This window comes from Nelumbo nucifera, chromosome 2, assembly GCF_055504915.1.
Source record: "Nelumbo nucifera cultivar China Antique chromosome 2, China Antique-T2T, whole genome shotgun sequence".
Lineage (NCBI taxonomy): Eukaryota > Viridiplantae > Streptophyta > Magnoliopsida > Proteales > Nelumbonaceae > Nelumbo > Nelumbo nucifera.
The window spans coordinates 52,722,418-52,744,195 of record NC_142650.1 but is presented as its reverse complement, the minus strand read 5'-3'; the positions used below and the strand labels follow the sequence as shown (position 1 = coordinate 52,744,195).

Below are 21,778 nucleotides of genomic sequence, written 5' to 3'. Positions count from 1 at the left end.
TGTCTAATGCACAAAATATACCTTAAGAAAGAGCACAATCATGCAAATTGTGACCTCTTGTTTGCAGTCATGAGGCTACTAGGTTTTATGATAAATGAAGGGATTGGATTCAAGCCTGCATATCTACTGCTTCAGATTCAGTTGTAATTAATTGGTCTTCTACCAAATCCTTTAGATACTGTAGAAACCTTAAACAGGGAGGTCCACTCTCCCCAGTGCCTCTTGTTCTTGTTATAGAGGACTGACTAAACAAAACCAATGATGTAGAAGAGCGAAGCTCTTAGACTTATTTCTGGTCTCAAGTTAAAAAGAAGCTTCAATAATCAGTCATTTTCAATAAGCAGATGGTTTTGTGATTTTTCTATCATAGGAATTGTAATTTGTCCAATTGGAAAATTCATTTTGGTTTCAATGTCGAAGGTTTCATATTCAGCAAGGCAGGGGCAAACGTTTACAATACCACAACTACATATAATTTTTGTCCTAAATTTGACAATAAATTGATTATTTGAGCAGTACAAGTTTTGGCACCAGAACATAAAAACACCTCTTAAGTGGGTTCCTGCAAATCTGTCAGATGAGAAATCTTTTTTGGAAACGAGTTGAAGTAAAACAAAAGTGTAGTTCCCATGATTCATGATGGCATCAGAGCATCATATTTTAGTTTTGAGTTCAGTTCAGAAAATATCTGAAATGGCCTCATTTGAATGGTGAGAGCCATAATGAATAAACCACAGTGAATTGCCTTTGAAGATTGAACTACTGGTGGTTTATCTATAGGCAAGGTGAAATGGGAACATCTTACATTAGCTTTCAAAATAAATTGTAAATTCATTCCAGTAAACCCTGAAATATGGCCCCATTAAAGTGGTGTTTAGTTCATGGTTCTAAAAAAGGGTGGTATGGTTCTAGAACCATATGAATCCTTTTTTTTTTGAAAAATACAATTGTTTTTTTTTTTTTTTCAAACCACACAATGCAAAAGGTATTGCTCTATTCATGATTCATTTTTTTGAACCATGATATGCGATTGTATGATTCATGTGTGCATGGGCTTTCACCATCTACTTTTGATTGTTCTAGTGTGATGGCATGTGCTATGCACAGATGCAAGTAAGAAGTAAAGATATGAATTGACATTATACAATCAAAATTTAATTTTTATGACCTGCACCAAAACCAAGGCAAGTATCCACTTTATAATAGTATAGACGGCATCAAATAGAGATATGACCGGAGGAGCTATATTGGTGCATGCATAAGACACACTTTATAACTGGCATGCATATGCTTACATCGATGAACAATATTTCCTAGTTCAGAAAGCCATAAAAAGTTGTGTTCAAAAAAGGCCATTTTTCTGGTTCTGTAACCATGGATTGCTAGCATACAACGACAATGAAATCGTTCATTTCACATGGCATTACGGGCATAAATTGCTAGAGTACATGGCCACAAGCTAAGGCTCAATTTGGAAAGAGTACAAATACAAATATGTAGAGTACAAATACATACAAAATGTAAGGTTTTGCACTCTACAAATTTGTATTTGTACTCTTTCCAAACAGTGCCTAAAAGGCACAGTGAATGATGGCAAATAAGAAGGACAAAGTCCAGTTGCCTGTCCAATGTTTAATTGTTTATGCATTAATTCAACTGAAAATTATGTGTGTTACATAGTCAGATATAAATCATACAATTCACTACCAAGAGGAAGTTAAAGAAGATGGGATCAAAATTACATATCAATGGAGGCTCTTTTAATTGTCCAAAAGATGCTGCTATTAACATGAGGAGCATAGAAAACAAGTTGACTGATATTTTGATCAATCTTCATTGCTCGACCGAGTTTGACATTGTAACAAAACAAGCAATTGCTGCATGAAAAGATCATCTCTTCCCCTTTTCCCAAGCTAACAAGAGGTTTAATGCAATGCAGAAATCTTGTGGGAACCACATCTCGTATAAGAACTGTGTCGATGTAATACTGTTTGATCCATCTCTTCCCACTGTAATCCTTCAAAACCCATATGTCAATTCGAGTGTGCTTGATGTTCACAAAAGCAAGAAATCCCCCCATCTCCAGGAGATGAACATTAATGATCTTACATTTTGGGAGAGGAGTTCTTTGGAATGTTTCATTACTGCAATCCAGTGAGAGAATGTGACTTCGGGAGTCAGTCTTCCAATGCAAAATTCCACCGTTTACCAGTATTGGGACCTCCATGGTCGATGGTGTTAGTCTGGAAAGAGGCCCATTCACATCTCTCCATGTATCATTGCATCTGCCATTAAAGCAACCTCTTAAACTAAGAATCTGACACTTAATGCCATACCAATGGCGAAATATGCATACCACCTTATAGTCTGCAGTGGAGGGAACAAATGCAAGCCCAAAAGTGCAACCGCTTGCAATGAACCCATTACACGGAGGAAGCCCTAACCATTGCCCAGTGATAGGATTAGTAATATGCAGAAGAGTATAATCGACCCAATTTTGCACCAGTAGCAAACCATTACAACTGGCCCTGATTTGGCCAGTGAAGAACCTGCTTAGGTCTCGAACCCTAATGTTTGCTCCTTCAATAGACATCAATTGTGTGTCGAACAGTGACCTCTTGGTGACAATTCGGTCCTGGATGAGTAAACAAGGCTTGGAGTGAAGGAGGTGTTCTTTGATGAACTGGGGATGCTTGATTAAGTTAAACCATTGGTTGCAGGCATACCTGAACTTATGAAGCGATTCAGCAGGAAGTCTACTAAGGATGTTGCAGATGATATGTTCTGGGATGTACATGTAGTGGGTGGTTCTTTTCTGCTCCCTTTTCTTTCTCTTCGTTTCCATCTCTCTACTTTTTGTACTCTTGTGATGAATAATTAGAACCAATTTCTCAACAAGAAACAAGGAAATACCAAACAAATCTTTCTTTCTTTCTTTCAGAAAAACAAGTTAGTTTCCTATATTGGCGGAAAACGTGTGCAAGTTAGTTTCCTACCAAAACTAAGGGTCTTCAAGTCAAAGTCCTAACCGTTTAAGGTCAGTTTGGAAATTTCTCACCGAAGGTCGTTTTGTGTTGTAACTCGTTAGTACTAACTACGGATGTTACTTATCCCCACTCGCCTTTATCGAGAGAGGTATGCCAGTGGAGGTTTTCAGACGTTGGATATGATCAAGGGCATACCTCTGATGTGTTGCCGTGGCCCACCTTTAGTTAGATGAAATGACGTGTTGGTGGGGCCACAGGCCACTGAAATACACCTAAGGCCATGATTTTCTATTTTAGCCCTGCGTTACGACAGTGTCGTAGCAAAAGTGAACTCAGTGATGACTGATGAACAGGCTGGACTTCAGATTACCGCCGGAGCATGAGGAGACGAAAGATAGATTAGAGAGAGAAAGAGAGTGGGAGGGGGGGGGGGGCGCTTATTGATCGATCGATGGCGGGATTTCAATTTCTGTGGGTTATATCGGTTGATTCTCTTTCCCATTCAACCTGGTCCAGGGATCACAACATCTTTCGTCTCACTCTCAGGTAAGCTTCTTCCTGAATTACATTCGATGTTAATTTTCAATGGTTTGAACAATTCAATTAATGGTGCCCCTTTGGATGAGTTGAATTCCCCCTCCAAGTTACATCAGGTGTGGAGTTCTAATTTCCCAATCAATTGCCAGTTTTACAAAAAAAAGAAGTGACTATTGGAGGGTGAATATGGAAATGGCCTGTCCAAGTGGCCTCCTATCGAGTGGCATCTGAAATTGCTTAATCCATATGGCATATAAAAATATATTCAAAAGAAAAAAAAAGAAAAGCTATTAGTGTTATGAACTTATGATAAATATTAACTACTCTTCAAATCCATTTCAATGGAAATTGGAGCTTCTCATGCCTTCCAATTTTTATTAATGTGGCAGGCAAGGAATCTGAGCTATATTTGATGTACCTTGGATATTGTTAACTTCCCATATTCTTAATTACCAGACGTCTGATTTTGGGGGTGCATTAAATATACCTGATTTTCTGTTTGTTTGGACTATTTATCTGTGAGAGGATCACATAGACTTTCTACTGGTTCCATCTCAGTGATATATTTCTTCAGATACTACTTGAACCATGTCTTCTTTGGAAAATGAAATGGAGCGTGGGAACTCTACTCGAAGTCTTTTGAGTAGAGAACGTTCTGGTATGTTAATCCTAATAATTTGCCAACTTCTTTTGAATGCATGGGTTTTTATTTATTATTTATTATTTTTTATTGATGAAGCTTCTGAAGTACCTAGCTTGTTGACCATTAAAACCAGATGCCATTGGCAAATTGATTGACATGGTGTTTGTGGAGGGGAATGAGATCTACTATTCAATATGTCAATTGGTCCTATCCAATGACCTTATATACAGAATTCAATTTGACTGGATGTATTTTTTGATGTGATGAATAACATGAGGAATGGGTCAGAAAAAGATACCTGGATAGTTAAGATCACAAGTGGTATCAATTTGGCATATAATATTCCATTGGACCAATTGAATGGAATATCAATATCTTTGCATTTCTGTACAATTGCCAATGCATTGGTAGGCATGCAAAATACACCTAATGGCTGATCCCAAGAATTTTTGGAAATACATTTGTCTTATGGTCACCTAATTGCCAATGCATTGGACCAATTGAATGGCATATCCCAGCAGTTATTTCTTTACCTTTTCTTCTTTTTGGGTGCAGAAATGGGAAGCAGTGGCTATTTGATAGAGTCAGGTTTGTATCTCACATCTTTAGCTGCAATAAACTTCATTGCAGCACTTGTAACAGTTGGGATTTTATTTATAACGGTTTAGCATTGGCTGTCATGTTACAATCCTGTCAAAATAGGAATGCTGGGGTTATTGAGCTCAGGGAAACAATTGATGACTTTGATTATTGCAAAGCTTTTGCTCTACATGTGGAGGTTAACAACTTGGAACTGGATGAGTTTCCAACAATTTGTAAGACATATTTCATTTGGTACTTCAGAGAAGGTCAATATCTGAGAGATTTGAACTTGACCATGCTGATTGTTGAAAGATACTTTAGAAATTTGGCACCAGAGGATGATGGTTTGGATGTTAGCTTGATTGATATATATGATATTTTTCCCTCCAATCCTCATCATACACATCCATTGCTGTTGAGGTAATTTTTTTTAAGCCCTTTTGACTTATTCTCTTGATAGCATTGTTTTCTCCACCTTCTTTTTGAAGATTACTGTTGTGAGTAATAAAACATAAATGGCATCTAATCTTAAAGCATATTTTCTGGGGGTTATGAAATATAAAATAGTCCAAACAAATTGGAGAAGAATATTCTTCTATGTTGTTTCCATATTTTCAGTTTATCAAGTCTGACCTGCTCTTCATGCCATGTTTGAATTCACATTTACTTTGTTCAGGGAATATTTTTACTGCCGGGTGCATGGTTTAGATCAACAATCTGCATATTCTGTCAATGATTACATAAATGTCCTACTACTGTGAGAATATTGCCAACCAAAAATCAAATTCAGCTTTAAAAGCTAAATTCTCTTCCACTCTATTTTCTGATAGCCTCTCATTCTCCTATGAAGGCCATCAAAAGAATTGATAAAATAATTAAGAACTTCCATGGGAGTTTGGGGATTCCTAAAAGGATTATTTTGTGAATCGGATGACTATTTATAGGAAGAAGGAAGATTGTGGCCTGGCATTATAGAGTAACAGAAATACATAATTGTTAGGAAAGTTACTTTAGAAGTTTCCTGATGAATATCAAAGTGTTTGGCATTTAATCATTAAGAGAAGATATTGACTTTATGAGAACAATCAGGAATTTAGTTTAGCTAGTAGAGTGACTGTAAGGTGCCTTTGAAAAGCTATAGATGCCATCCCTCCACATTTTGAGAAAACATATCAGGTATGATCCCATTTCCATTAGGACAGTGAAAAATTTTGGGTGGGAACTTGGTCTAGAGAGATCCTTTTTTGACCTGAATGCTCTAGGCTTCACTCCATATAAAAAGACATTTGCCTAATGCTGGTTTAAACAATCCATGGTATTGGGATGGCTGCACTGGAAATGGACCTAACCTCTGGCATGTTTAACACGAAGCTGCCACTCTCAAACTTGAGCCTGCATTCTAACACTTGTCATCCCTAGACTGCACTCCATCTCTCTGCAAAAGCAAGTCCATCCTTGATTTGGTGGCTTTCTATCCAACTTACAGAGGCATGGGATGTCTATTTTCTGTTTTCTTCTTGTATTAATTGATATAGTTCTTTGATCATTATTGCTGATAAAATAGCTAATTTCCTGTCTTTTTGACACAGATCTGGACAGCATGACAGGAATGATTGGGTTGGAGAGGTGAGGCGTCTGGCTCATATGCGTTTTCTAAGATTGTTAATGAAGCTCCAATCTAGTGGGTGGTCCCTGATATTTATAACTAGGAAGAGAGAGGAACAGTGTAATGCTACCACAAAAGAACTCATTTCTGCAGGATATGGAGGATGGGCATCTTTGATTATGAGGTAACATGTCCTTGATCCTTTGGAAAACCTTGCAGAAAGAGGCTGGGCCTTGGCACAACAGTTGGGTTGTTCCATTGTGACCTGGGTGACCTCAAATCTTGAAAACAGCCCCTCTGTATGTGCATGGGTAAAGCTGTGTATATCTGTCCCTCTCCAGACCCCACATTGGTGGGAGCCTTGTGCACTGTGCTTCCCTTTATATCCTTGACCTTATGTAAATGGACAACAAGATGAAACAAGGACAAGTATTGAATTTCTAGTCTATATAAACCCCAACATCTCCCCCCTAATACATACAAAAAAATTAAAAAAAAAGAGAAAAAAAAAGAAAAAAAGAAAAAAAGAAAAAAAGAAAAAAAGAAAAAAAGAAAAAGAAAAAGAAAAAGAAAAAGAAAAAGAAAAAGAAAAGATAATCACCTGATTGATCTTCTATCCTGGGGATTTTCTAGGTTTTAAGGTTGTTCTAGTTAGGGATACTACTATTATTGAAGAACACTCATGTCTTCAATTTTATGGAGATCTAGGGAACTGGATTCATTATGAAATTTTGCATGTTGAACCAGTGTTTTAAAGTGTATGTGGCTCATGCCTGAAAGAAGCACTTTCAGGAAAATGCGTGATCATTCATTCCTTTATATTCTCTTCCTATACAAACCATTTCTCTTATGCGTGTTTTTTAGGTAATTCATGAAGCTTAAGCCTCATGCCCCATGCATCTAGATGCTTGCTTTTAAAACACTATGTAGAACTTATAGATGAATCAATGTGATTGTCCTCCATCTAGTGTAGAGAAGTTAATACGTGAAAATTGTGATCTTGTTTACCTTATATTCTCTGGGAGAATTTTTTCCAATTTTGTTTTGACACCTGAGACATTTTCCTTTTCCTAACTTGAGTTAGAAAATCCAAAACGTTGATTGCTTGATTTACATCATTTACTTGCACATGTGGTGGAACTTTTTGTGAAAATTAATCAACTATTCTCCAAATAGCATGGGTAATCATTTTTCAGATTTTGTTTTGATTTGATGGCCACAAATGGATTTACAAGGTTCTTTTGAAGGTCATGGTGGTCAAATTGATGATCATTATAGCCTCCAAGGGAAAAGCTCAAGCTGGGGTACCTGCAAATTGCTTTTGTGACACTGTTGTCAGTGGACCCTTGAAGAAGTTCCAAAAACCTAGCCCAGAGTTTATCTTAACCACTTCAGGATATGGATGAATATATCTTCCATAGTTGGTACATGTACCCTTTTTATGGTGCCTGTGAACCAATTCTATATATTGAATCTATTATTACATCTTTAAAATAAGAGGACAAAAAGAAAAGAAAATCTGAGTTCACAATTTTACCTTAGGACTGGGAACATATAGCTTTTAGACTCCTTACTTTGCATGCCCTGTAGTTTCTTTGGATTGTGCAGGATACAATTCTTCCTTGGGCGAGACTTTCTAGTGCTTTTGATCCCAACCTTAAGGAAAGAAAATGACATTTCTATATTGACTTGACTACCATTGGTTGACTGTTTCATATGCTTATATGCACGTATCAATGCAGATATTTTTGTCAGGTCCCTCTGCATCTTTGTCCTTTTAAACTCATTATCTTTTGATCAACTTCCACATTAGATTTACCTTGTTGTCGGAAATCTCAACAACCTAATCCTTCAACTAGTGTTAGAGACACGACTCTACAAGAATTACCTCAGTTTTTTCATTGCATTTTTCTAATGGATTTATATTCAGTTCTGAACTTATTTGAACCTTGATGGATCCTTTCTTGGGTCCATTTGTTGGTGGATTTAAATATTCCCTATTTGTCTTAATGGTCTGATTTGTAATACCCTGGCGGTAGTTTTTTTCCAGCACTGTTATTAGCTTGACAGGTTAGCAAAATCAGTACACTACCTCATGTGCATGGTTGTGTAATGGAGTCTGAGCATTTTATTTGTCCTTCCAAAAACCAGTATATTTTTTTAATGTTTGTGTGATATTTACGAGTATTGCCAACAAGCTTGGTTGAAGGCTATTGTTCTTGCAGATCGGATGATGAGATGCAAATGGATAGCTGGAAATTCTTTAACAAAAGAAGGGCAGAACTGCTGAATCAAGGTTTCCGTATGGCTAGTGTTATTAGCTCTCGGATGGATGCTTTAACAGGCCCATGCTTAGGAAAGCGTAATTTCAAGCTTGCAAACCCTATATTCTAAGGTAGAGCCTCAGATTGAAACAATGGAACTACAATAGAATACATTTGAGCAAGGTGGAAAAAGGACTGTTCATGTGTGTGTGTTATTTGGATGGTAGGCACCTCATATCATCTCCAACATATATAAAGGATGTTTTAAGAACCTTTTTAATTTTGGTGGGGGAGGGGGTGGATCCCCTAGCCCCTGCGTTCCACGGTGATCACAACCTTGTCATTTATACTGGCAGATGACAACCTCTTGTATATAATAGGTATTTTTTATGGCATGAAGAAGCCATTTTCTCAATTTATTCTCATCTATAATAAAGATTGAATTATCGATAGATTTTGGTCTATTTTCTAACATTAACTTCTGTCTCCACAGTCCTCAAATTTTGCCTCAGAGAAAGCTTTAGCATATGCTTGTATTGTATAAGCTTTTACTTGTGTACTCTCAAAGCCCGAAGGGGTTTAGCTTTAAGCTTTCAACATTTGCCTTTGGTAAATGAAGCCCAAGATTCATCATTTTTTGGGTCAGCTTTTATTACTCCAATCATGTTTGATGAATGGACTAAATGCTATTGCACCTCGAAGTTTTTAATCTATAATACTATTATAATTACGAATGAGTTTGTAGAGCTTTTTTTTCTTGACTAAAATGGCTCTATTTTTTTGTTAAAAATACCCATATTTATTAATTTGGTCATTGTTTAATTGTGAGAGAAGAAAATGTAATGTGAACTATTACTTTTTTCCTTATTTAGTTCCATCTCATTAAGTCTTTTATTCAAGGCATTAACTCTCATTCTCTCAGTTATTATGTTAGCTGGCTCGCTCTAACATGAATGTGGATTCGATTCCCACAATTACTGACTTGGGGGAGGGGGGTTATTAGTATGGTGCATGTAACACCAAATACCAAAAAAGAAAAAAAAAATTCTCACTCTCACACTAAGTCTTATATCTAATATATTTTTTTTCTCACCAATAAATTCTACTAATTAGATATATATCTAATACTTTTAACAATAAAACCCATGTTTTTTAAAACAGACAAAAAAATGAAACTATTTTTCATAGGTGGTAAGCAATTTAACCATCTGGATCAAATGGGTGATTCCATGATATCATAGTTAAATAATAAAAATGGTGAAATAGTAATAGATACAAAAAATTAAAAAATGAAGAAAAGTTTGAGAACATCTCTAATACTTTTCATTAATCATATTAAAGAAAAATGTGTAATAAACAAGAATTGTTTTTATTGATGATAAAAATGAAATATACAAGTAAAACCGATGCAAAAATAAAATGTTTTCCTATTTGATGCTAGGTCAACAGTTCAACCTTTCCAAGTAGATGCGATCTTTTTGTAACACCAACCTTACAGCATGTCCAAGTCACATATTGTGAACATTTCCCATACTTGTATGTTGTTATTCATGGGAACATGTTCCCAATGCATAGTAGGATTAGACTTGTTATGGGCAGGGCTTTGGGCTTGACTTTATATGGTTTCGGGCTTGGGGTTTAGGCCAGACCCATTAGAATTTTGGCAAAAGCCAAGCAGTCCAGTCCATGAACAGGTCTAGGTGGAATGTACTGTGAGGTCAGTGTGACCATGCATTTTAGGAGTAAACTCTGATTCCTTTTCAAGTCAATTGTGTCAATCCTTGACGAATAATTAAATAATAAAATTCTAAAAAATAAAACACAAAAAATTGCAAAAAAATTATATAAATTTTGTAAAAAAATTTAGGCACATCTATAATATTTTATATGCATCATATTGAACAAAACAAGTATGATAAATAAAATGATTTTTATATACACAGAAATATTAAAAAATTAATAAAGAATAAACATTAAAAAAATTTGGACAGATATCATCATCATCATTGCACGTGCACATTTGCTTGTAAAAGTTAAAAAAAAGGACAAAAGCACGTTCAGCTTCACGTTATTCTCGCAAAATTGGTGCACTTTTTATTTTTTTGGTCCTAAATTAATATGAACTTATGAAGCAAAGTTGACACTATAGAAAGCAATCAACTAATTAATGGCAATTTTGCAAAAAAGATTTAGCTAATGGCAAGTGCCACAACTCACAACCTGCTGACTGGTGTCACAACAATTTTCAATTCTAAATTTTACAACCACTTAATCGATATGCATCATTAGGAGTTCACATCTCCGCCCCACCAGGAGCTGTCCCACGGCATATTCCCGCTTTGTATTGTGAACTTCTTCCAATGATAGTATCAGTCTTGATGACATCATCATTAGGGGTGGATACGAGTCAAGTTAAGCTGAATATTTGACTATTCGAATTCAGTTCGATAATAAAATAATAAGCTCAAATTTGGTCTTGAGCTCAATTCAAACTAGAAATATCAATTTGAATTCGGCTCGAATAAAAAACATTTATATTCAAGATCGGTTCGGCTCAAGCTCAAAATGAACCGAGCCTATTCGAGCTCGAATCCAAGCCTTTGAGATCAAATTTGAACTCGAATCCAAACCTATCCGAACTCGAATTTGAGCTTACTCGAGCTTGAATTCGAGCTTAGTGTTTACAACCTCTGAATAATTCATGGTCACACAAGTTTTCAAGTCAAGGACAAGTGGCAACTATTTCCACCGAATATTATCAGCTAAGCCATTTGGCAACTTTTGTGTCACACATTTATCACAAAATTATTAGTTAAAGAGAACATTTTCGGCGGCAGCGTCTTCACTTGTTGCACACTCGCACAGTCACACTTGCTCTCTGCTCGTCTCTCACAATTGCAGACTTGCAGTTTCGTATTCTCACTTCTCAAGTTCTCAATCTCAAACCAGTTTGAGTTTGGCAACTCAAGATTCAATCGAGGGTTTTTTCTCAATTTCTCAATTTCAAACCAGTTTGAGTTCGACAGTTCAAGATTCAATCGAGGGTTTTTTCTTTCCCTCCCATCCCAGACATTAGATAAAGTAAGAAAATATAAAATACAATAGGGACCACAATATAAGTGTGTGTACACCAATAAATTTAAATATAAATTATATAATTATATATAAATATAAAAATTATATATATATATAGGGTTCGAATAGGTTCATGAACCTAACGAACCGAATTGCATAATATTCGAGCTCGGCTTGATTAGTAAACGAGCTCGGTACTCAGGCTCGAATTCGGTTCGAAGCTTGGTTTGGACCAAGCCGAACCGAGCTCAAATAGTTTGTGAAAAGCTCGGTTCACATCCACCCCTAGTCATCATCAAGAGATGTTTTCAATACATGGCGGAGATGTACTGTGGGGCAGAGATGTGATCTCCATCATTAGGCATTGTTAATGTTTGCATGATTAATTAGTTGTCAAACAAGTCTTACAAGTCACACCACTTGCTTATTGCCGTAAGTGAGGCTGCCAAAGAAGCTGTGTGGATGAAGAAGTTCGTTCACGAGTTGGGAGTTGTTCCGTCCAGCACATCACCCATCCCATTGTTGTGTGACAACAATGGAGCCATTGCTCAGGCTAAGGAGCCACGAGCCCACTCGAAATCGAAGCACATCGAGAGGAAGTACCACGTACTGCGGGAGATTGTTGGTAGAGGGGACGTCCTGATTCAGAAGGTAGCGTTAGCGGAAAATGTAGCAGACCCATTGACAAAGCCACTATCACAGAAAGTGTTTGAGAAACACGTGGAAAGCATGGGACTCCAGCTAGTACCTGATTGGACCTAAGTGCAAGTGGGAGCTGTTAGACAGTTTTGTATGCCCTTAGCTTCAATCAGAATGATGTACTTTATGAGTTTATTGTAAATGAATAAAGATACATATTTGATTCATGTTCCCTTGGTATGTTTCTGTGTAATATCCTTAAACTGGACACTTAATGAGACTCGTGTTAGTTTAGAATGTTCACAGCCAGTGGGTCGGTCTGGGGAGACCTATCCTGACAAGGCTGACACTATGGTGCCACCAAGTCGGTTGGGGTGGCCTATCTCAGCTGCCAGGGTGAGACCCTAGGCACATACAGTGTAGGATTAATTGAATCTTTGAACTGGACCAGATTTCCAGTATTGCCCTGGACCTTGGAGATTGATGGGCAAAACTGGAAAGTTACACCCGACCCCTAGACTCGATTATGATACTGCACTAGGTGTCGGATTGGGCTATCTTTGATGTACCAATCAATGAGATCCTTAGCGGGGGTCAAAACCTGGGTATGTTGGGACAGTCCGAGAATTCATCTGAGTGGGTGATCATAGTGACAGGATCAGCCCCTTTGTCGGACAAAGGTAATGATCGGGGATGCACTCTCTCTGATGGAAACCAAGACTGCCGGCAGCCGATTTCAACCGTTGAGATCTGTTTTGCAAAATATATTTTATATAAGATATAAAAGTATATATATGGTTTCCAAAATGTTTGCAAGAAGGTTTTAATTCCCGGGATCCATATGAGTGGAGAGTGCAACACTGTTCCTTGCAGCCGAGGGAGAGGTCCTCTCTTGTCGGGCAGTGTATGATCATTATGGGCTGAGAGGTTAAGTGTAAGACCATTGAGGATAACACCTGATTGGCTAATCTTGCATCCGCCCACAGTCCCTGGGTGTTACAAGGTGGCTTGGCCCAAGGACCACTTAGTGTAAGTGTTGGGCCCATAGAGCCCATTTGATGGGTTTCAGGGGGTATATTGTCTTCAGCAGTGCATTCGGCCAGGCCTTGTAACAAAGGCTGGGCTGAACCCATGTGGCTGATGTGTAGATCAATGCTTGGGTCCCACGCCATACAAGGAAGCCCAACTGGGCAGCAATTTGAAAGGTTTTTGAGTACATAACCTTAAATGGGTCTTAAGCCCATTTCGAACTGGGCTGATTTGATCAGTCATCTAAAGGGGGCGAATTCTGAAGTGGGTCAGCTAAAAGGATTGGGCTTAGACCCTATCCACTCAGAGAGTCCAAGATCTAAATAAGATTTAGATCTGGAAACCTCATAATTAGATTAGGAGACAGTTGATCTGATCTGCAGATAAGATAAAGATTATCCCTTATCACTAAGGGACTTCTAACCCAAATATGATTTGGATTAGCAACTCCTAATCTGATTAGGAGCTGATCCCTTTAAGATTATAAAAGGGGAAGGGGGGCGGCAGCCTTGAAAAACACAATAACATCAATAGCATTCTTCTCTTTAAGAAAGAGAGATTAAGAGATTTCCTGCATACTGCGAATTCTCTTCTGCCGCCACCTTCCTACCATTGCCATTCCTTCAGTTCGATCTCCAGTTCTTGAGAGCAATCAAGATTGGATCTTGATTTCAATCTTTTGGGGAAAGATTGATTGGAGCTGTACTCACAAGCCGTCCAGTTGATTCTTGCGAAGGGTCAAGTTCTTTTGAAGAACATTGCTGATTCTGCTCCATCCTTCACTGCGCCATCTTCAGTGGGAGTAGATTTTGGATCCTTCATTGGGCGTGAACACCTCCATTGGGAGATAGTATTTCTCCGTATCAGGTATAATCCTCTCCCACTCCTTTTGGTTCAGATCTGGTTCAGTTTATGGTTCAAGATTGATCCTTGAAAATATGATTTTCTAAATAGGGAATACGATTCCCAGTTGAAGGGAGAGATAAAATTTTTGAAATTCGTCCCTTATTCCGCAATCTTTGGGCGTCCATAGGATGGATCTCTCATCCCTTCAGTGGTATCAAAGCCATGGTTCAAATCTTGAACCAGTTTGTTTCAGATCTGAACCTGCGCAAATGGGCAGAAGGTGTTCTACCCAATTTGCGCAGATATGGGTTTTGGGAAATTTATTCCCAAAATTAATGGGCGAATAATCTGAAATTAATTATATATAAATCTGATTATTATTTAGAATTGTTCTTTATGATTTTCTTGATTTATGGGCTGTTCGTACAAGAGGAGATTGAAATCTTGGTTTGCGCAGGGAACCTGCAAGATTTGCAGTTTCTTGATTTATTTATTACATTTGGTTTGTAAATAATTTTTTTTATTTTCTAGACTCAATGTATAGGTATTCGATCTGTTGTAATTATTAATAGAAATAGGATTTCTATTTATTTTAATTATGGATCGAAGATGGCGGCGCAGAAAGGGAGATTTCGCAGATGGAAGAATCGCTATCTGCGATTTGCAGTTTGTGAAACTGCATTCTGTGATCTAACCTCTGTTTTGCAGGATGGATTGTGCGAACAACCCTGATTTACTGATTGTTGTTTTTCTTTTATCAGTAATTAATTTCAGATTATTTTCTTGAATTAAAGATTTAATTAAAAATCAAACCCTAGACCCATTCGAACCAAGATTGGTTCAAACTGTTTGGACCAAATCTAGGGTTTAATCAAGGCTGAAAGTCAGCCCTAATTTTCCCACTGATGGGCCTAAGGATTGATATTTAATTAAATGGTTAATTCGGCCCAACCTGTAAAAGCCCAGTTTTAAATAGTTAAAACTGCTAAAAGCCCACTTAACACATAAAGCTATATGGGTTGAACCGTTCGGCCCATATACCTAGATAATGTTAATGGTTAATATTATGGATTTAAAATGGGCTTCAAATGGGCTTTACAGATAATTAATTGATTGGATCAATTTATCCTTGCATGTGATGTATGGATGTGTGATGTGCTACGTACATGGGCCATAAGTACTTGGCCCATGCTCAATCGACAGTGGCTCTTTCGCACACCATGGCTGAATGCACATCATTGCCATGGTGTCCTTTTTGGTCATTGGATGACCTCCCTCAGTGGTGGGCCCCACACCTCATCATGAGGTCTCGTGCGAAACCCTAGCCGATTTAGGCCCACCAAAATCTGGCTTTATGAAAGTCAGTGGGAGCCACTTTGGTTTGACCTAAAGATAGAACTAGGGCGTAATTATCTGTTCCCTCCAGATAATATGAGTGCATGTGATAGGGAGTTTCATATGATGAACTCTCTAAAGGCCTTCCATCATTAGCACGAAGATGGGTCCTTCAGTAATGAGGAAACGCACCAGAAAATGGGCTATCCATTTGCTGTTGGGCTTGTCTAAGTGTTTCATAAGATGATAGGGGCGTCATAGACCGATGTGGGAGGGGCTTCACCAGAAAATGGGAACTCTCTCACGGTACCTTGGCGTTCACGAATATGATGGGTAAGCACTCACTGGACAGAAAGGTTTACCTGAAAACGGCTCTGAACCTTGTCTGACAGAGGCCAAAGGGAAAACTCATATGATGAGTGGATATGATCCTTCACAGAAAGGTGGTGGGGTTATGCAGTTGAAACAGTTGGCTTCATGCACCTTATGTGATTTCCCACATTTCCAGAGACAACCCGTAGTCTCCGTCACTGAGAAAGGAGGGAAATCTCAGAGATGAATAAATGGAAATGGACCATAGATTAAAATCCATATCTATGAAATGAACATGAATCAAATTAGGTCGTGGACTGATGTTTGCTTTTTTATCAGAAAATGGCAAACGGATCATTTGCAAAGCTACTTGATGACAACAAGTTGAAGGGCCCAAACTATGATGACTGGTATAGGAACCTTATGTTGGTCTTAACCTCTGAGAAATTGGACAAGGTAGCAAAGAATCCTGCCCCGGATCGTCCGGGAGATAGGGCTTCTGAGGCCCGAAGAAGAGAATACCAAGAATGGGAGGAGAAAAACTCCCTTGCCCGCTGCTATATCATTGCCTCCTTGGACAATCCAATTCAGAGGCAGTTCGATCAGATCGAACTTGCTAAAGACGTATTGGACAGTCTTAGGACAATGTACGAAGAGCAGAATCGTTCTACTCGGCAGAAGGTCTTGAAACAGTTCATGACCGTGCATATGTCCAAGGGCCAACAAGTTCACGACCATTGTCTTCGGATGATGGGCTATATCAACGAACTAGAGGCTCTTGGATCCGGGCTGGATCTGGTAACTCAGATCGATGCAATTCTCAACTCTCTGCCTCCATCCTTTAATCCATTCATCATGAACTACAACATGAACAAGCTGAACGTCAGTTTGCAGGAACTCAGCAATATGTTGCAAAGGGCCGAAGAATTGATTAAAAAGGATGAGCCCATTGCCATGCTTGTTGAAACTGGCAAATCGGGCAAGAAAAGGAAGGCAAAGAGAAAGCCCCAGAAAAGGGCTGCCAAACCCAAGAAACAGAGGAAGGACAAGGCATCAGATGCCTGTCATTTTTGCAAGAAGACCGGCCACTGGAAAAGGAATTGTCCTGCCTACCTGGAATCCAAGAAAGGTAACTTCGAAACTTGTGTTATAGAAACCAATTTGTTGGTAGCTTCTGCGTCCTGGTGTATTGACTCCGGGGCTTCAACTCATGCGTGTAACTCACTGCAGGGGTTCAAGGTAAGCAGAAGGCTGAGTGAAGGAGAAGTCACACTCAGCCTTAGGAGAACCATATCACGCATGTCTCTAATGGCTGGGGTGGTGACTACCTTAGAAGTTAACATGTGTCCCATGAAATGAAGAGCATACTAACACTTCTAGACACCTATATAAGGGCACATCAACCAAGGTGAGATCTTGTTTTCTTGTTGTGGAAAACTTTCTTAAACTCACTTGCTCTCTAAGTTCTTCAGCTCGTATGGTTAAGTTCAACTCGTCTCAACCAATTTGGCTTAGCCGAACACCTTATTTTCTCTATTGACTTGAGCATCGAAGTGCTTTTCCCTCAGAAACCACCTTGGGGCCTCAGACTCTTTGTGTGCACAATTGTAAGGTCATTACAACTCATCCAACTTAGATAGTATCAACACCACATGCATTTGTATTGAAATACAATTGCAATACAATGGCACAAAATAAACTTTGCATTTGGTTTAGTAGATGATTTAAGCCCTAAGATTTGTACCACTTGTTGTATAGAGTTGTGTGCCTGGGGTGTCTTCGAAAACATCATTTTGATATTTTCCCCAACAAGGGGCATTTCTACTTAGATTGCCTTGTGCTTATGTGTCTCAAATCACAATAGAAGGGTATTTTGGAGTTTGGACCAATCAAAACCTTGGTGAATAATATAAATGGTCACCACTCAATTTAGCTATATTTGGTCTTTTTTTTGTATGAAGAAGTGTTAAAGGTACTTTTGGAATAAACAATCAGGGGCATTTTCCACGTAGTTTAGGTGATAATTTTACTATTTTCAGATGGAAAAGCAAACACTTCTTATGAAAGGTTAATTAAATAAATAGGTTGCAAACCATAGGGATGCTTTAATAAAATGAGGTAACTTTAAATAAATCCCTAAAACTATAGGGGCGTTCTAAGTAAATCCCTAAAACTATAGGGGCGTTCTAAGTAAATCCCTAAAACTATAGGGGTTGGGCTTGGATTTTCGATCCTGGGCCTAAGAAGTCTGACTTTTTTATTTTTTGGATCGGGCCTAGGCCTATCCCTTAACTAGCCCAAACCCGACCCAACTATATATATATATATATATATATGTAAATTTTGCATATATATATATATATATAAATATGTACACACATAAATATATGTATACATATTTGCATAAATAGATATGTATATGTATAATTTTAGAGTGGGTTCATTGACCAACTTGAGCCCAACCTGAGTGCATCAAATTGCAGTAAGGGTTGGGCCTAAGTTGACCATAAACCCACCCCAACTTGCCCGACTTGCACCCTTAGCTAAATAGTTGGGACTTTTTATCATCTAGGTTGATTGGTCACAAGTTTTTCCGGTATCATAATCGAACCCCATGCCAAAATATTTTATTATTCCCCTTTTTCAATGAAATATTTCTTGGCACAAACTTTCATACTTAACTAGAATACCAAACATACCACGAGGGCACGAGGGGGATGTTTTTCAAAACAAAATTAAATGTCATTCTAGTAAAATAAAAGTTTTTTTTTATAGAAACCATGGGGGTAGCACGACCCCAAAAGTCACTCTTACAAATAGAAACTAACTTGCATGGAAGGTTACAAAGATTTAAATACAGGCAACCTAAACTAGAATGAGCTTCATTAGCTATCCAATCAGCAACTTGATTCGCCTCTCTGTACACGTGCTTATAACTCACCTGACCCTCAAACTGATCTTTCATCTTCAAGCAATCTTGGATGATATTCTTTAAATTCCACGGTGGAGTGGTCTGGTTCCTAAGACACGAGATGACCAACTTCGAATCCCCTTTAATAATCACCACCACATTTCTGAAGTTTGCCACCAGGTTGTGAGCCTCCCACGCAGCCTAAATCTTTGCATTGTTGATTGAATGCACACCTAATGAGTAGCCTTTGAAATCAAGAATCTCTCCCCTATCGTTCCTAGCCACCACACCAATAGAACACATTATGTTATTTTGATGAGATGCATCAAAATTTATTTTAATCGATCCAACTTCAGGAGGGACCCACTTAATGGTCTTCCAATTTTTCTTTCCATTAGTTGAAATTGGGTCGTTGCTCAACTCTCTATATTCTTTAAAAGCCATAGTCACTTTCTCAATAATCACTTAAGGGGGAATCGAGGTATTTGCAAATTTTTTATTATTTATGTTCTACCAAATTTGCCATAAAATGAGAGCACATCTCTCTTTCTTATTTGCATTGTTTTTAATATCCTCATCATGGATTTTAACCCACAAGCCTGATTGATTTTTAGTAAATCCAAAGGGGCTAAGAATGTTATTGTCTACAACCAACCACACTTGTTTTACAAAATCATAACTCATCAATATCTTCCTCCTCACCACAAAAGCAGCACCCCTATCAATACTAAGACCCCTATTTCTCAGGAATATTAACTATGAACCCAGTGGAATGCAGGTTAATTAAAACAATTCTTTAATACTCCCCCAAAAAAGAAAAAAAAACAATTATCTATTCTCTACTTTACTCTAAAATGATCATTTATTCTATAGAATCTTTATACTTTTTGGATCTATACTTGTTGAAAGACCATATGGGTAGGGATTTGTCACCAATAGAACGCTCATAATGTTGTTGGGTCATTGCTACCGAGTTTGGATCTCCTATATCTATTTATAGGACACTACAATTGTACATTGGGAACATCTCCTTTATTGTGGGCACCGGAAAGTGACCCATTTCATGACTTGGTTATTGGAGTCAGTCACCCATCATAATAGATAAAAGGGAGTTATGGGACTCCCAGCGTTCAAATTAAACATCGCTCTCTTGGTTATTTGTGGTGATTTCGCTATCAGGATAAGGTAGTTCGAGTAAGTTGGAGGGAAGGTGTTAGACATTCCTCTCCCTGTCAGTGTGAATATTGCTAACTCTGAACCAAAATAAAATAGCTGAATTCTATTAAACAAGACTTTATTAGTGTACTCTAAACGAATTAAAGAAAACTTTATTCTGCTGCTAAACTTGCTATCGGCTACCACAATTATTGAATATTCATTTTTTTTTATTTCATTGGATTGCTAGTTTATTCACAGCATGCTAACCAAAATTGATTAAATTCTAAGCTCATTTGGGCACCGTTCTCCTTCATAATGAGCTTCAGTGAATGGAGTGGTACTGAGAATTTCCCGTCACACTTTTCCTAAAGTCGATAGCCTACTTGGGGAGGACGAGAACCCTGATGTCTATTGCCCCAAACCATTCTGGCAATTTGTTCTAGGCAATAATAGAAGAAAGAAAAAGGAGAAAACGATGGAAGCTTACCTGTGTGCGCAGATAGTTCACAGAACGTGACCCAACCCAGAAAACACCAAGGGGTTCCGAGAAATCTCTCGACGTCTTAACCCAAGCTCTTGGACTATCGGCCTTGGAAGCTCTCATCGCATCGGAGGTGAGTGACTTAGAGACTGCCGTGAGAAAACCGGTGGGGAGAGATACAATGATTATGGCTGACTCGAAATCGTTGGAAGCTGCCTGATGAAGGGTGATTTGGCCTGACCTCGTAACAGGGGGACACGATGACACAACCTGACTAACAGATGACAGCTCAGCATGATCAGCCCACAGCATCACAGTCTCGGGTACCCATCTACCTTGGGCTAAAGTGACCTCGAGATAGGGTCACCCCGAAATGAGATCACCTCGGTACCAGTTCGCAACAAGAACACTTGGATGCCAAGGCACTTCGACATTCAGTTCAGTTCGGGACTTAAAGGCATCAGCTCGGGGATACCGACGTGCCATTGTGAGGATCCCTAAAATCCCTCCGACGGTTCCTGGGCTTCATGGGATCACGCCGCGTAACAACCAGCGTTATCTCCCCCGACCGATTCGGGCGGACTTGATAAACCTTATTAGTTAGCAACATTATCTCCCATTATCACGGAAACGGATCTCATCGTGATGAGGATTCCGGAACTACTCCGCGAAACCCATGAGGACTCCATTATACAAAGGCTCCACCCCCCAGGGGTGCAAGGTATGCGTGATTTTTCTGCTCTCAAGCCCTTTCATTTTCAAAGAAATTTCAGCTCGCTATTAGCTTACTGACTTAAGCATCGGAGTGACCTCGCTGGGGTTCTCTGATATCCTTGCAGGTTCAGTCCGCCGTCCGTCTGGAAGCCAGGTCACCTCTAGCTGGGAGCAATCAGATCGCGCTAAATCAATTGGCGCCGTCTATGGGAACGCTACTAGAAGCCTCTTTCCACAAAAAATCTCAAGCTCAGAATCAATGGCATCCTCTAGCAATGCCGAAGAGAACGGTGAAATGAACATCTCCGGGGGGCAACCTCAGATCCTGATTGTGTGCATTGGTCAGTTCACCATACCGCTCTCCACGGGTGGGATCCCAACGCTGACTGTGCCTCAAGCAACTGTGCCCGTGAATGCCCCACTTCCTCCTGTAGTGGGTGCAGCTTTTGCTGAACCATCTGTGGTTCTCCCTGGAATTGGACAGCATCAGCTCGACGACCTGGTACACTGCGTGCGGGCTATTCAAAGCCAAATGCAACAGGTCCAACAATTTCAGCATTACTAGCAATAGGTTTTGCACCACATCTACCAGCAACAGTTCCCACCGCTGCAGCAGAATCAACAGCCGGTCCCACCTCGGCATCCGACAACACACCAGA

At 38.9% G+C, this 21,778-nt stretch overlaps 2 protein-coding genes across 3 annotated transcripts; one reads left to right on the top strand and one right to left on the bottom strand.

Annotated features, from left to right (window-relative positions):
- Positions 1–1,623: 1,623 nt before the first annotated feature.
- On the bottom strand, positions 1,624–2,930 carry LOC104601322 (F-box protein At3g07870-like). The gene has a single exon (XM_010264611.2). The coding sequence runs from the start codon at positions 2,843–2,845 to the stop codon at positions 1,739–1,741; it is 1,107 nt and encodes a 368-aa protein (XP_010262913.1). The 5' UTR covers positions 2,846–2,930; the 3' UTR covers positions 1,624–1,738.
- A 261-nt stretch (positions 2,931–3,191) lies between these two features.
- On the top strand, positions 3,192–9,080 carry LOC104601195 (uncharacterized protein At2g39920-like). Of its 2 annotated transcripts, XM_019198382.2 has the most exons (5): positions 3,198–3,533; positions 4,723–4,755; positions 4,870–5,169; positions 6,339–6,539; positions 8,581–9,080. In XM_019198382.2, exons 1-5 carry the CDS (start codon positions 3,439–3,441, stop codon positions 8,747–8,749), a joined length of 798 nt encoding a protein of 265 aa, XP_019053927.1. In that variant the 5' UTR covers positions 3,198–3,438; the 3' UTR covers positions 8,750–9,080. The 2 variants fall into 2 exon arrangements, with proteins under 2 accessions (XP_088753159.1, XP_019053927.1); XM_088897033.1 differs by having other exon boundaries at positions 3,192–3,533; positions 4,723–5,169.
- Positions 9,081–21,778: the final 12,698 nt, after the last annotated feature.

Excerpts from the sequence above, each read along its gene's own strand:
- LOC104601195 (XM_088897033.1), top strand. The coding sequence starts at position 3,439 with ATGGCGGGATTTCAATTTCTGTGGGTTATATCGGTTGATTCTCTTTCC. Across the intron at positions 5,170-6,338 it reads ACACATCCATTGCTGTTGAG|ATCTGGACAGCATGACAGGA; the intron begins GTAATTTTTTTT and ends TTTTTGACACAG. Across the intron at positions 6,540-8,580 it reads TGGGCATCTTTGATTATGAG|ATCGGATGATGAGATGCAAA; the intron begins GTAACATGTCCT and ends TTGTTCTTGCAG.
- LOC104601322 (XM_010264611.2), bottom strand. The coding sequence starts at position 2,845 with ATGGAAACGAAGAGAAAGAAAAGGGAGCAGAAAAGAACCACCCACTAC.